This window comes from Strix aluco, chromosome Z, assembly GCF_031877795.1.
Source record: "Strix aluco isolate bStrAlu1 chromosome Z, bStrAlu1.hap1, whole genome shotgun sequence".
Taxonomy (NCBI): domain Eukaryota; kingdom Metazoa; phylum Chordata; class Aves; order Strigiformes; family Strigidae; genus Strix; species Strix aluco.
Window position 1 is genome coordinate 22774918 of NC_133971.1, and position 15543 is coordinate 22790460.

Below are 15543 nucleotides of genomic sequence, written 5' to 3' on the forward strand. Positions count from 1 at the left end.
GAGTGGTCAGTGTGGCGCTGCCAACCAAATAGTTCATACCCTGTCAGCAAACAAGCATTATGAGAGGACAGCTGAAGCATGGAGGAAATTGTTCACTTGCAACCACAGAAAAGCTTTTTGGCAAAGCTGAGAACAGATACCAGAAGTTATTTTTTCCCCTTCTTACCCCGGTTTGTCTTGCAGCAGTGTAATGCTCTTGTGTCCTGTGGAGATAACTCTCAGGTGTGGATTAACAAGGGGATCTCAAAGATTAAGATTGATACCATGGATGTGAGAGCTGCTGCCACTAACTGAAGTCACAGCTAATGGTCCTCATTCTCTCCCCAGCACATCAGGACTGCATTTGCCCTGCTCGCTTTTACAATAGCAGAAAAAGAGAATGAGATCCCAGCTTAACTTCCTGCCCTAAGCCTTTCTCTGTTCTTGACTGTTGAGTGAAAAATAATCCCCACAGCTACAGACACAGAGTCTCTGCCTGCCTAAGTTGGTATATAACAAGTGCACACCTAGGGATGATACTGTCTTACTCATTCGGTTGCACAAGCAGGGCCTGGGCAGAAGTGCAGAAAAAGCCTATCTGCCTGAGATCCTGGATCGCTGAGCAGAATGGAGTTGCCATCCAAAAGCGAGTTCTGTAACTCATGAAATATCCACATGTTCTCCATTGACAGAGAGAAAATACATTTCAGAGACCATTTTTCATGGGCTTTGAATTTAACGTAGGATATCATTTATACACAAACCTTTTACCTCCCATCCCATTACACATTCATGGGATATTGTTTAAGTGGTGTGGATCACACAAAGCTTTAAATGGGTTTTGATTCAACTTCGTAATTTTGCATTGCACAAAGGAAATCTGTTTGGCACACTATTCTGCTTTAGTCAACATGCAGAGACAAGCTGTCTGCGTAGTTGTAGATATCTTTACAACAAAAATTATTCAAAATACCTGTTAAAATACTGCAACTTCTGTGAACCTGACGGGGCCTAAGGACTCTTCCCATTCTCATTATCATTATCTCCCTAACATTTGACAGGGAGGCTTCTGAGATTGAAAATTAAAATGGCAAAAGCTTTGGCCTCATTTCAACAGACTACTAGCTGTAGTTTGCAGTTTGGCATGGCTTAGCTGCATGAGTGACTCAAGTTTGGCTCTATCAGGGGAAGATTTGCATTCTTTCCAGTGTGGAGCTCAGGTCTGAACAGTGTTTCAGTGTGCTAAACCACTGTTTGTATTTAATAGTAACATTGAACAAGATCTGAAACACTCAGAGCCTAAACTCATATTTTGCTCACCTAGTGACTAATTAAAGATAGGATGCAATTAACAGTTCAGACTGAGTTTCCTGAGGTTACTCTGTGCTCATAACTACCACTAATTAGAAGTTAGTCTGATTACTTATTTGTTCTGTCGTATCGACTTGAAGCCACAATTTTTGATCTTCTTATGTAGTATGTACACCAACATGACAAGGAGTGTACTTCCTCTAATGATCTTTAAGTCTAACATGTTTGTACTTAGCTTGCCACCCAATTTTGTAAAGCAGTTCTGGTTTCCCTGGATGTGTTAGCCAAGATAGGGTGCAATGTCATAGAAACAATGATGAAGTCCAAAGTCTGTCCATGCTAGCCATGGGCTAGCATGATAGACCCCACTTCAAATTCCTCACTTTTATGATCAGGTACTTATTAACAGGTGTGAGAGCCAAGGAGCACCAGTCAGCATGAATGCCAAGTGAAGTTTGTAATCACACTTTGGGTTCCACATGTAAACACTTCACTGTACCACTGCTGCACCCTTGTTGGTCACTCATTACACTGGATGATAGCACAAAAACAATTGCTTGTTCTACCACAGTGTTTAATCTTACTTTTGACAAATCCTGTATTATGCCAGACAGCATTATCTTGGTGTTTCATACCAAGGTTAGAAGAAAGCATGATTTTATTTTGGAGTTAATTTTGGGGGGGGGGGAAATAGTAATAGTTTTTTTAAGGGTGTTTTGCTTTGTCTGTTTTACAAAAATGATCAGGGGGGGAAGAAAACAAAGCATATTGTCAGCCTTGAAACATTGTCCAAATAATTTACTCAACTACACTAAAAACTTCTGAGTTTTCATTCTTGCCATGGAAAATGGTTCCCATGCTCTTGCTCACAGTACCTAGTCAGACACAACAGAGCCAGAAAACGATGCAGCCCTTGAAATCAAAACTTCTGTTTCTGAACTTTACTTTATTCTACTCTAAACTTTACAACTGCAAATATCTGTGCAAGATGCTGGATTACTAAGCTTCTAAATAACCATCTTGAGTTTGTCATGGAATTGTATTGTTTTCAGCTGTCTGTCGGTTCCCATGTCAGAATGGTGGCATCTGTGAGCGACCAAATGCCTGCTCATGTCCAGATGGCTGGATGGGTCGTCTCTGTGAAGAGCGTATGTATATCATCCCTAAGTGTAATTTTAAGGATGCTCTAGGTAAGACAAGTGAATTTACTGCAGTGAACCAGGTGGGAAAATTAAAGGCATAAGAGACAAAAACATAAAAATCATTACTTTATTCGGGTTGATGAATTAGAGAGAACAGAAAACTGATTGCTTGTTTCTAGACAAATGACCATCCCCTGACATCTCCAAACCAAAACAAGCACTTTTTTAATTGATGCAATTTTGTTTGTGGGTGCTCTTTTATTATGATTGAAGAACAACCTGCTTCAGTTCTCCAAAGTCTGTTTCTAATAGCAAAACATGATAGTTTGGGGGAAGGAGCAGGGGTTAGAACAGAAGAGATGTGAGTGTTCTGATCGTGGCTGCATCTGGTTTTTTGCTTTCTCTTTTAATAGTATGTGATTATGAACCTGATCAATACATGTTCAAATAATGCAACTGTGTCACCTTTTCCATGCTGTCCTTCCTGACCTGTGTACCTGTACCCTGCAAATTCTGGGCTGGCTTTTGCTGGCCTGGATCTCTGAATAGTTAGAGAACTGGATCTGTTCTGGTTGAAAAGAGCTAAATCTGATTCTTGGGTCTGTCAGAGATTCCCTGGTTGGCATTGGGAATGCCAGTTTTTGCCATGTTTCCCATTTTTTTCGTGATGATCTTAGCACAAGGAATTTGGGAGGGTTAACCCTTTCATGGTGGCATAGCTGCTGCATGAGAAGCCTTATTACTGTACACAGTTAGGCATGGGTCTGCATGGATAGAAAAGGAAAGTACCCTTACTGTATTTAGTACTCTGTATGGCCCTGATGCAAAGCTTTAATGTGTCCAAGAACACCTGCAGCCGAGGTGGTGTCACTGTCCCTGGCTCTGAGTATACATGGAGACCTACAAAAAGATGTGGCACCTCCTCCTGTAGTTTATGAAGAGGAATGTGGTTCAAGCATTTTGCTAGGTAAATGTATCACATCTTAAAACGGTCCTCTGAATCTGCCTTTGCAGCTTTGAGGTCTTCTCTGTGGTAGTGTCAGTTCCACAGGGCACATATTAGCTGGAGATACAGAATGAGGAGAAGAGGTTTTCAGGAAGTTTTGTCCTTCTGCATTTAGAGAAACTCCAGCTATGTGGTGCATTCACACAAACCCCGTTCCGTCCCTCTGTCTGTCAGTACCACCATAGCCAGACATGCAAACTCAGCCCTGTATGTTTCACAGTTTCAGCAGAAGATGACGGAGCCCTGTGTGTGGCAGAGTTGTGTTTGGTATGCCACAACTGACTTCCTTATCTTACCATTAGTAATGATATTTAATGCATTTTTCAGGATGAGAGGACAGATTTTATGCCCCCAGTCATTTTGGTCTGTCATCCCAATTCAGACCCTGTTTTCCTGTATGAGGAAAATGAATAGGCAGCTGACTAGCAAGATCACACTTCATGCAGATATAGGCACTAGCTCTCTTTTTTTTTTTTTTCTTGTTTAGTTTGGCATAGGTAGTGGGGAGAGGGGAAGGGGATTGCCAGGTTAGTGCCACCTCAATTTTTCAGCATTGCTTGTCAAGCAAGGTGCACTGGTGAACAGAAAAGATAGGTTTACTCTTTGGAGTTGAGGGCCTGTTCTGGAAGTCAAAGTGATTTTTGAGTGCTAGCATTGAGCACTGATCTGTCAGGATCAGGCCACAGGTAAGGCCACAGAGCTCTGACAGAATTCACTCACCTTGTAGTTCACAATACATTTCAGATAATCAGAGTCATCTTCCTGAGCGGGGCCTGACCACCCTAAAAAACGTGCAGAGCACTACTAGTTTAATGATACAGACAAGTGATTCTTGGTGGTATGAGTTAGTACTGTGAGCTCCATAGAAGTTCACTATTCTTTTCTTATCCAGGCTGACTGCACCTGCTCAGCTTGACCTCTGCTGTGCAGCGGAACAGGAAGAACATCTGCATCAGTCCTCTGCAGCCCACATCCACCCTTCCAGTATAAAGCTTCACTGGAAGTGCCACTCAGGGGTCCCAGTTTGAGACCCAGCTCAACTCTTGCTCTTATTAGAGCATGTTCACACAAGTATTCCATTCAGTTAGGGTAGTGGAAATGGTGGTTTTGTGAAGGTACTTGAGTCATGAATAGTATGCACCTTGGACAGTTTTGCAGATCTGCTCACAGGAGCCTTACAGTTTGATTGGTTCTCAGTCCAGAGGCCATCAACTGCTTTGTTTCATCCCCAAAGCTTCCAGCTACAGTCAGCCTGTTGCACCAAAAATGCGTTGTATCAAAGCTGTCTTTCCGTGGGGGGCTTGTAGTGTCACCTGTTTGAGCATGTTTTCACTGGCCCAGACCAAGTGCTTTTCCATGGGCAGGGCAAAGATTAACTTATTTTGGATGTCACATTGTGGGACCCCAGGCAATCCACAATCAATGCAGTTGTTTGTAATTAAAGCATGAACTGATTTTGTTAGCCACTGTCACAGAAGTGGGCAATGTCTGTGGATATGACATGTGAGAAACAAGCAAACAGCCCTGCTCAGTTCCAGTGAGCACAGAGCCTACAGGCATCTGAAGGACTCTAGCAATTGCTCCAGTCTGTCCATTTGTTTGTCATCATTCCTCCTCATTTCTGGCTGTCATGCCAGTCATATTTGCTGCTCATGCCTTCTGGGTAGATCCTACTCAACGCTGCTGATGCTGCATGCAAACACTTAGAGAGGTAGTAGAGTTTCTAATTAAACATAAGTTCATTTCTTGCACACTTTGTTCTTTGCTTTCATGGAAGATAATTCTTTCACTGGTTCTCTTCTCCTCTCCTTAGCAATATGCATTCTGCCGTGTCTCAATGGAGGTCGCTGTGTAGCCCCTTACCAGTGTGACTGCCCCCCTGGATGGACTGGATCGCGCTGCCATATGGGTAAAACTCCTTTCACCTGCATTCTTTTCTCACTTTTTGTGACTCTACTATCAATACCTAGCACAGTTCAATAAGGACTCTGTAGAACTACTAAGCTTCTCACAGGAAAACCCAGGCCTGCAATAGTATTCCTGGAGTATTTGCTGTCCCCAGCTGCAAACTATTTTCAGAGTGGCCCCTGATGAGTCTTCAAAATCCTCAGAAAAGTTTGCTCACAGAAAGGACAGACAGCATTCACAGGAGCGCTCTCTGCAAAAAGTGGTGCAGAGGAGAGAGGATTTCCAAAGAGAACAATAAAACTACTGTCAATTTCAAGAAGAGTTAGAATTTCATTTTCATCTTCAGCACATGCAGGTCACCATTAAACTCATAAACAAGCCGCAGGTACAACAGAGGTTTTTCACCAAATAGCTGTATGATTTGGGAGATTCCCACTTACTGCCTGAGTTCTGAGCTAGGCAGGAGGGCAGAGCAAAGCAAGGATTTGTTTAAGGATGGTTGATTTTAATGGGTACATGGTACTCCTGTAAGGTACTATGTACATGGTACCTGGGTACCTTACTTCAGGTATCATTTAAGTTCTTTGAACAAATTTAACGTGCACTGCATTTTACTAGATCTCTTACTTGCACCTCACCAAGGCTGAAGGGCATGTAGCACACCAAAATAGTGAGGGGAGTGATTCTTGGCTCCAGACCCATGTCCTGGCAAGTCAGCCTTTGTCAGATGAGACTGGTTTGCAATTACTTGAACCCGAGTTTGGGCTATATGATTCCACATCAAAGCTAAACAAATGTCAGTTTTCAAAAGGCTTGTCTCTGTGGAAATAGTCAGTAAAACTTAGAGCAATTGAGTGATCATTGAAATGTCTTTAAATCATTATTAAATCTCAATCACTAATGTTAACTGTTTTTAAAAATTATTTTACAGTTTGTTCACTGTGTTTTTATTGTCCAGGTGCTCCTTAACTGATTGTTAACAGGGCCTTAACATGAAATCCCAGTTTTGCCTTCCTGCAAGACTCTGGAGTGGCTGATAGCGTGAACTGGAGGAGGAATATGTGCTTTTCTTAATGAATGTTCATATTACTTGTTCAGCTGATAAGAATAGTGAGTCAGGGCGATAAGCTGTGTGACACACTGCAAACCCAGTCATCCTGCAGCAAATTGAAATTACAGTGAACATTTTAATTCAGAACTACTGTCTTTTGAAGGGACACTTACCTAGCATATAATGCATCATTCCTTCTCATATTTCACAAACTTTGCAGCTACAACAGCATAGGTGGTTCAGGAGGATAGATGGCTTTTTCACTTTTGGGCCAGCAATTCAAATCTGTTTGGACTGACTTGTTTTTCAGTAGCTACAAAAAGAATTCTAGTGAGCTACTGCATCTGTGCCAAACCCATTCATAAAAGCTCATAACCACTGCTCATGAAGTTATTAAACCACTCTTCATTTTAGTTACTGGTCTTGACCTTTTGCCATGACAGAGCAAAGTGAAATGAGAAATACTTGGATTAACTGCTGATCTCAGAGGAATAATTATGTGCGTAAAGGGAGAGCTAAAGATGTTTCATTCATATGCTCTATTCCAGAATCAGAAGTCATTTTCAACATGAGAAGCTTGGTGCACTTAATTGCACAGGGATGGTCCACCTCTATAACCTCGTTCTGTTGTTTGTTTGTATTTGGCCCAGAGAAATTGGAGGAGTGTATTTCCATCTCCTTTTGCATTTCTGTGATTACTTATTCCTATTTTCTGTAATTCCATATTAATCAGTGTTTCCTGATGCATATTCCTTGCAAAAATAATACTCCGCAGATGTGGTCATTGGTATCTTTAGGTCTGTCCTCTAGATTTAGTGTTACCGGCTTAAAAGACTTTATGTCTTTCAGCTTTCCTGTGATATAAGTATCTGCATTTGAAGGACCTGCGTTTGAAGGACTCTAAATATGTTCTGTAAATTGTATGTTGCTTTATCATCTAGTCTCAAAATTGATAGGAAAACTTGAAGCTTTGACTCTTGTTTGGTTACTTGGTGTCCTTCAGTTAGGCAGTTACACAAAAGCAGGTTGCAGCCATTTCACCTTTATCCCAGCACAACGTGATCAGGGAAGCTAGTGTTTGTTCTCTAATTCAAATGTCCTGTATCACCCAGTCACAACTCTTACGGCTATCCAGTGTCTTTCAGGAGCTTTGTATTACTCTCTGCTTCCTTTCCTTACCTCCATACAGTACTCCTTCCTTGCTGTTGATCTGTAAATGGCTTTCTGACCTTTAACTTCCTCTGTTTATGCTGTCTCTTTCTATACTTTTTTACCACGTCTGGTGTCTGCTTGTCTTGGCTATTGTCTAGCTGTCATATTCCTTTCAAATAAACACCAACATTTAAACACCCACATTTTCTTCCTAGAAATAAGGCCTATTCTCCTGTTGATCTTCTGCCTCTTCTCTTCTAGTTTCTCCTCCTGCTTCCACTAGCATTCCTTCTATTGCCTCAACTTGAGGCAAAAAGAAGAGAATTTTTAAGGCAACGTAAAATAATACACTGGCTGTTTCATGCAGCTCATACACTGCAGCAGATAGCAAAAGTAGTAGAGAGGGACAAATCACATTCAGCACAGATGTGCTTCTAAGGCTGCTCTTTTCAGAGCAAACCTTCTTTCACAACAGACTCACAGCTGATGTTTAATATTGTCGCTTTGAGAGTAGTCTGTTCTTAACAGAATAATGCAGGCTGAATTTTCAATGCCCTGTTCCTTAATCAGCTTGTTCTAAGTGTGCTCATTAATGCAACTCTGTGTTTGTATTTGTATGCAGCTGTTTGCCAGTTGCCTTGCTTAAATGGTGGGAAGTGCATACGTCCAAATCGGTGCTATTGTCCTTCATCGTGGACTGGACATGACTGCTCTAGGTAAGTGTTGCTGAGTCCCACAGCTACACCAAAGCACACCCTACTGTACACTAAATCTGAAGAACGTGCAATTAGTTTTGCACATTCTGAGCATCTCTAGATCCTGAAAATCAGTGGTCATTGGATGCCTCACGATACATGGGCAATCTGGAAAGACCTTAGAGAGTCCTCTTTAAGTAGCCTTATTTTTAATGATGTGAATGGAAATGTCTGTTGTGATGTAATACAGAATGTTCTTCAGGAAATTTGGGTGGCCTACTGTGTACAAGTGTTCATTTTGAACTGTATATACCTCAGCTGGCTCCAGGTTCAAGACCAGGGTCATGCAACAGGTGTTATAAATAATAGCTCTTCTTGCACGTGGTGTTGAGTGATGTAATCATTTAAAGAGTACAACACAGTGCCTCAGAGTCAAGTCCCAGTTCAAATCACCTGGCAGTGTGGTCCCTGTATCAAGAGCCCCAAGGATCTGGTTCTCCTGTGCTCTGTTTTAGAGAGTTTTACCGGTGCTTGTGTTTTGGTTTGATGATCTTGTCCAATGGGACCAGTAGTGGACTGGGTTTTCAAATCAGTGAGCCCCATCACCATGCAAGGCAGCATGTACAAGTCTTAGTTGTAGCTTTGTTTTTTAAAGTTAACTTGTGAAGTTTGGGTGTTTGACTTCGAGGGCAGTCTGAACAGGACTCAGTTTTTCATTGGAAAGCTGTTTTATTTCATGCTGCCATTAAGAGCCATTTACATCCCTGAAGAGGGAAGGCAGGTGGAATGGTAATGATGTTGTTGTGGTCAAGAATCAGATACAGTAACAAAACATGCAGCATGAGTTCTCCTGCTTCCTGCATGGAATATTAACGAGCGCCATGAAACACATGCTAGCAGAAATATTTATACCTCAATTCACATAGGCTCCTGCTGAACACATTGGTCATTATCCTGGAGAGCTAAATAAATTAACAGCTGAATATTAATATTTTTCTCTGGGATACAGACAAAGCCTGTGACATTGTACATTTTTTGTGTACTTTCTGGACAGGCAGTGACAGACATTCCTCCCTGTCTCTCTGATACACTGTTTATCTTAAAGCTATAGAAAAGATGCTTGTTTGAGAAATTGTCCAAAATTAATAGTTTTAATTTGTCAGCTGTGATTATTTATGCCTAAGTGAAGCAACTTAAATGTACTGCCAACAAACAGCATCCAGCTTTAGACTGAAAGCTACACATCTAAAGTCTGATAGTATTTCCATTTAGGACATGAAACAGAGAAGCCCAAATCCAGTGGATTTAGCAGTCAAAACTTATGGAGTTTATTTCTGAAGCAGAGCAAAGTTTCAGGCTCTTACCAAACTGCACTCTCCTTGTTTGTTTTTTTTGGTCCAAGTCCACAGCTCTGTGCAGCATTATGAAGTCTGAGGGAAGGTGGATCATCAGCCCTACAGGCTTGTGGTCTAGCAGCTCATCCCTTCAAGAGCTGTTTGAGAGGAAGTTTCCCACACAGAACTGTCAGGGTGGAAGGAAGGGGACAGAAACAAGCATTGAGATCTGTTAATCTGATTTTGTTAAGCTTTGGCCTTAGCCATTGGTGACTCTTTACAGTGTACAGTCCTGTCTGAAGACCCAAAAACAGTACAGGCAGAACAGGAGTAAATGCCATAGTAGCAAAGATTTTCTGTTGCAGGTTAACTAGGTGTGATTTACAAGGAGAAGCTAAAAGGGTCAAAGGCTTTATCAGCATCCAGGACAAGATTAGCTCCAAACCACTCTGTGATGAGTCATGAGGCATTAAATGCCAGATGCCTTTATTCCCCAGGCCCACCCTCTGCCCCGCTCAACACGCCGTCTTGAGCTGTGGCTCTCTAATCCCTGGTATACTTTCAGACACCCCCCTCTTGTGCCTCACTCTTGATCTTGTTTGGTATGTTCAGTGCAGCACTGATTTTATTTTGTTTGGGTTTTTTGACACAGGAAACGGAAGACTGGATTCTATCCCTTTTAACATCAGAGCAGCAGTTCTACATTCAGATACCTTTCTTCAGCCGAGGCACCAGGGCTTGGAATCCAATGCATTGTAAATCAAATCCATTGCTTCCCTTCCCCCCACAGCTCCCTTGTTTTATATTTTATTTTGTGATACATTTTTACTATACCTTTCAATTTTTAAAGAAATCCTCTGTATTGTTCATTTACAAAAGTATTATCAAATATATGCTGCTACACACACACCATACACACATACACATACAAATGTAAAGATTCCTACTGTCCACTGAGGAAGTGGTTGTGTAAAGTGAAGTCCTTCCCATTTCTTACATAGAGTAAGCTAATTAAACCATACTATACTGCCAACTGTGATTAAACAGAATGTGGCAATTTTACTTACCATCTGCCAAAGCATACTGCTCTCCAGCAACTCAACAGTAAAGAATAGTTACACAAGGCTAACAGAGCCGCTAAACTTTGTGTTGGGCCTGTTTCTGAACTCATGTTGATGTAAATTAGAAGTACATGTGATGAAGTCCATGCTATAACCACAGTTTCTGGTGGGCATAAGAAGAAGATTCTGTAATGTATGTTATGTGACATTAACATCATTGGAGAGTGACTTCACTGAAGGCATCAGCATGAATTTTACCTGAGATGTATCGGTAAAGTAGTCAAAAATGTAAAAGACATGAGAAAACATTGTGATTCAGAGAAAGGTGGATTGAGTCTAGTCAACAAGAGCCTTTGAGACTTTTTGGCTTGTGAGCAGTTCAGGTCTAAAGCTGGATAATGCAGGATCCAGCAGTGGGAAGCAGGCGAACCATGGAACCCTGCACTTCCCACTTGCCATGGGACTCAGCACCTGCCTGTAACCACCATCCCTTTCCTGTGTAAATTGTGAAACACATGTCTAGCAGCTGTCTGCTAGGTGAATGCTTTTGATGCATGGGATTTGGGTCCCAAAGTTTGATTGCCCCTAAGATGGAGGGAGAAGGCACCAGTTAAGTTTATAGGTGAAACTTTGCTTACAGAAGGGTTGTATTTATGTTATGCAGAACCCTCAGAGAACTGGAAAATGCCTCTCTTGAGTACGCACACAGGCAGAAATGCTCAGCTGAGTGAGAAGTACTGAGAGCACACCTGCTGTCAGGTTTCTCTTTATCACACCGTTGTTCCCACTGCATCTGAGTATAACACACACCTGAATGCCATCAAGTCATGCTCTAATGAACTGAGATGGTAAGATTTTCCTGTGGTTAAGCAGGGTGGTGGAATTACAAGGTGGAAATCAGATGCATTTTTTGAGGTCCAGTGATTGGTACTTATCGTCAGCAAAGAGGCTGATCTGTGAAAGAAGACATTAGAGTGAGAACCTGAGCATCATTAATCAGAATCTCCATTTTTCCCAGTAATAACAGAAAAGTGTGACTTGCAGTCAGCACTGGGAAAGAAGGATGAGAAATGAATTTTACCTTCTGTAGCATTCCTGCTTAGTTACCCCCTGGATTAAGAGTGTGCACAACCTGCCCCACCCTTCCCCCATTTATAGATTTACCTTCCTTTTATGAATGCATGAATTTGGACACAGAAAAGTGATATGACACCAAAATAAGCTCACAGTAATAAATACTGACAACTGATGGCTGTTAGCCCAAGACCAGAAATGGGAAAGAAAGAAACAAGTAAAGTTGTGAGCCAGTAAGAGCTTTCAGCCAATTAAAAGAAAAACAGATAGGTAAAAAATAGGAGTCATTAGGGGATCAGATTAATGTGAATGTAGATTCCTTCCCAGTGGGAGCTGCAGCCAGCTGAAAAGTTGTTGTTTCAGCTCCCACAACCTTCTTTTTCTAATGGACTCTGCTAGCACGTAGCAACAATCTTCTGTCTCCCAGCTCCACAGCCATTGATGTTTACAGCTTTGACTGAAGTTAGTGGTTGGTAAATAATGTCTGCATTTCAACCCATAGTCACCACCATTTGTAGGTGCTTTTTACCTTGACCTCCTGGCTGCCTCAACAGTGTATCAATGGAAGCTGCAGCGAGCAACATGGGGCTTCTCAAGGGAAAGAGTGCATGGCTGAGAAAAGCAGATCTTTATTTACATGTCACCCTTTTCCAGGGTGCTTCTCTGGTGTGTGCCCTGACTCTGCCCTGGTGATCTCCAGAGCAGAACGGCAGTGGTGAGGACAGTGCATAGAGCTGGCAGGACATTGTTCGAGACTTCAGGGCTGTGGGATGGCTTTTAGCACTACAGCTTCACACTAGTGACTAGTACACGGAGTCCGGGGATCAACCCAGTCAACACGTTTCATAAGGAGACGTGGTGGTAGGGCAGAGCAGCTGGAACTAGAGGCTGTTATATTAATGCTGTTGATGTTTTGATACTTGCTGGAACACTTTCCCCTCCCTACCCAGTACTGTATTGTCATTTATGTCACTGCTTGTTGTGTGTTTTAAACGACTTCTGTGTGATGCACTTTACACTGTAAATAAAGTTGCACCCTGTTTAGTACCCATATAGAGGCAACATTGTGCTCTTCTCTTAATGCCTCACAACAAAAATATCGGCCTACCCTTTAGGACCTGCTGACAAAGCCCAGGTATTGGGGAAATGGAACTCCACTCAAGGGAAAAGACAAAATAATTGCCAGTAATCTTAAAAGGATGTGCTGGATTGGTCCAGGTTTGATCTTTGAATAACAATGCAGTTAGCACATAATTTTTCAAATCCTTTCTGCTGCTAGAGCATATTTTAAAATCTGTAAGGGCCAGATTTACCACTGGCATAAACAGATGCATTAAAACCTGCTTCACTCACTACTTATACCAGATAGAGATACGGCTTGTTTTATTCTGCACCAGTACTGGAATTTTTAAAGCTATGGAGATACCCATATTCAAAGACAGTTGAGTTAAAAATGTACTATAGCAGAAATAAAACTTTATAACTCAAACACTACTCCTCCAAACAAGCATATATGGCATAGCAGTCAAAAGATTAAGGGTGTGGGGTTTTTGAAGGTAACGTTAGTAAGCCTTTCAATGTTTTGCTACATAGGTGTAAGTAGAGACTTTGAAGTGCAAAAGGCAGTCAATGTTTCCTAGCCACCAGCCCAAAGGTGGTGTGAGGTTATAGGCATTGTTGTTAATGGAGCCCTGAAATTTGATGTGCATCTGATAGAAAAGATGCAAGTTTACATCTCAAATTTACAATCCTCCAGATCCTGGTAATAATCCTGAGTGGGAACAGCTGGGCTGCCTTTGCACATGGACTCAGATCTTGTGCACGCTGTACAGGGTACAGAGCACTACCTTATTTAAAAGGAAGTGTAAGAATCACGATCTCTCCCTCGCCCTGTCCACTTTGCCATGAAAACCAAACAAGCTGAAATGATGAAGGGAGTCTGCTAACACCTGTGTCTCTCTGCTTGTGGCAGTACAGTGGGAAAGATATGAGTGTCAGCTCTGATCTCGGGTGCACTGGACAGGGTCAGTGTGTGCCAGTGGTTGTTACCGTGAAGATTTACCTTTTTGCTGTGAGGACAGTTTGAGTCTCTTGCATCTCAGCGCAGGAACAGTTTGTGCATCTCAGACTCGTCTTACAGCAGTTTGGACCCTCACTCTGGAGAGGATCCCTGCTGCTTTTACTGCACTGCAGATACTTTTCTGGGAGAGTGCGCCCTGACCATGCATTTCCAGCAGTGAGAGACGAGCATTGCAGTACCCAGAGGCAGGCCGGGTGGAATATGCAGCACCATCTCTTTCTCTAAGGTTATTTCCACTCACGCACATGAAGCAGAGCACTTCTTCACAAATGGTCCCATTTATGACGAGCTCCTCTCGCAGAACCAGGGCTGCATTTCCATTACTCTTGCTTTCTAGGCAGACATGTTGCTAGTGCCTGCCAATATCAAGGTCTGCATGCTTGCCACCTCTCCCAGCTGATCTCGAAGCAGTATAAAATCTGGTGCTCTTCACAAGCTTATTGATGTGGTTCTTTGGCACAGGCTGGTCCATCCTGCCAGATGTTGCTCTTGTGGATGGACCAGCGTGGCTGCCTTGTGCTACAAGAAGCACCATGCATGGCCTAGTGGATAGGACACTGAGTTTCCCCCAGCCAGTGGCAGACTGTGTCACCACAAGAAAGTCACTTCAAGTCTTACCATTTTACAGGCCAGATGAGCCTTTCCTTCTCCTCCAGGGTGCTGCAGATGAAAGCAGACAGATGAGATCTAAGCAAAATTATCATCATTATTAATGGTAGCCCTTCTGCAAATACCATCCATACACCTTGCTGATAGCCCAGTGGACCAGTACTAACCTCAATCTTCCCAGTCTAGTCTCTGCTCAGTGTCAGTCTTCCTTCTTCAGACTGTGGTTTGCAAGCAACAGCTGCTGAGCAGATCCTCCTGGAAGGTCAAGTCCCTTCTTCATCTCCAGAAACTTTGAGGCTATGACAGTGTCAGCCAGCCCAGACTAGCACCAGTTGTGACTGCACCCAGAGCCTGCTTGCATGGCAACAGCCAGAAAAAGAGGCTGCTGGGGAGGGACAGGTTGGCTTTGTGATGCTCCTGGCCTGCACCATCTAGTAGTCTGGGAGCATGGTGAGGACTGATTCTGCACCCTTGCCCAGCACTCTTCTCGATAATTGTGCTGTGCTTTATCCCAGCAGCCTCAGGAAATCAGTCTGTCCTTATGCAACCGGGTGACAAAGAACAATCACTGTAGTTGCCACTCCCTGCTCATCCATGCCCTGCAAACAAATCCAGGGCTTTCCCTGTTGGCTATTAGTCATGCCTTCCCCTCCTTTCCCCTCCTAGCTGCTTCCTCAGCATGGTCCATTTATTTTGCTTTATTTTCAATATCCTGGCTGTAATACTTCCATCGCTCTTGGAGTGGCATGATTTTTGCAACTAACTCAGAAGTGACCAGGATTCACTGAACGTGAAACCAGCAGCCTCACTGGCTGGAGGGGAGGTGCAGTGGGAAGGGTGGTCTTGCTGTGCAACTGCGGGTGCAGGCAGGGCTGGCAGCCTCTGCGACACGCAGCGGCAGCCCTGTGGACAGGAGCACTCTTCCAGCTGCTGCTGCCTTGCCTGGCCTTGCTGTCCCTCGTTTTACAGATACAGACTATGCTTGCAGCTGCCTGGGGTGGAGACTGGTGCACGCATTGCCAGGCAGACACCTACAGCATGGAGCAGAGGCATATCCAGATCAGTCTGCAATAGGTGGGTAGAAGATGCTGCTCCCTTCTGCTCCTGCTCCATAGAAGCCTGGGATCTCCCTTTTCCCTGG

At 43.0% G+C, this 15543-nt stretch overlaps 1 protein-coding gene across 1 annotated transcript in view; it reads left to right on the plus strand.

Moving 5' to 3' along the window:
* Positions 1 to 12766, plus strand: part of SVEP1 (sushi, von Willebrand factor type A, EGF and pentraxin domain containing 1) — a 132307-nt gene extending 119541 nt beyond the window's left edge. The window contains exons 47-50 of the mRNA XM_074812946.1: positions 2343 to 2438; positions 5252 to 5347; positions 8172 to 8265; positions 10231 to 12766. Coding sequence (XP_074669047.1) covers positions 2343 to 2438; positions 5252 to 5347; positions 8172 to 8265; positions 10231 to 10261 — 317 coding nt within the window. The 3' untranslated portion in view covers positions 10262 to 12766. The remainder of the gene's footprint in view (positions 1 to 2342; positions 2439 to 5251; positions 5348 to 8171; positions 8266 to 10230) is intronic.
* The last annotated feature ends 2777 nt before the right edge of the window (positions 12767 to 15543 follow it).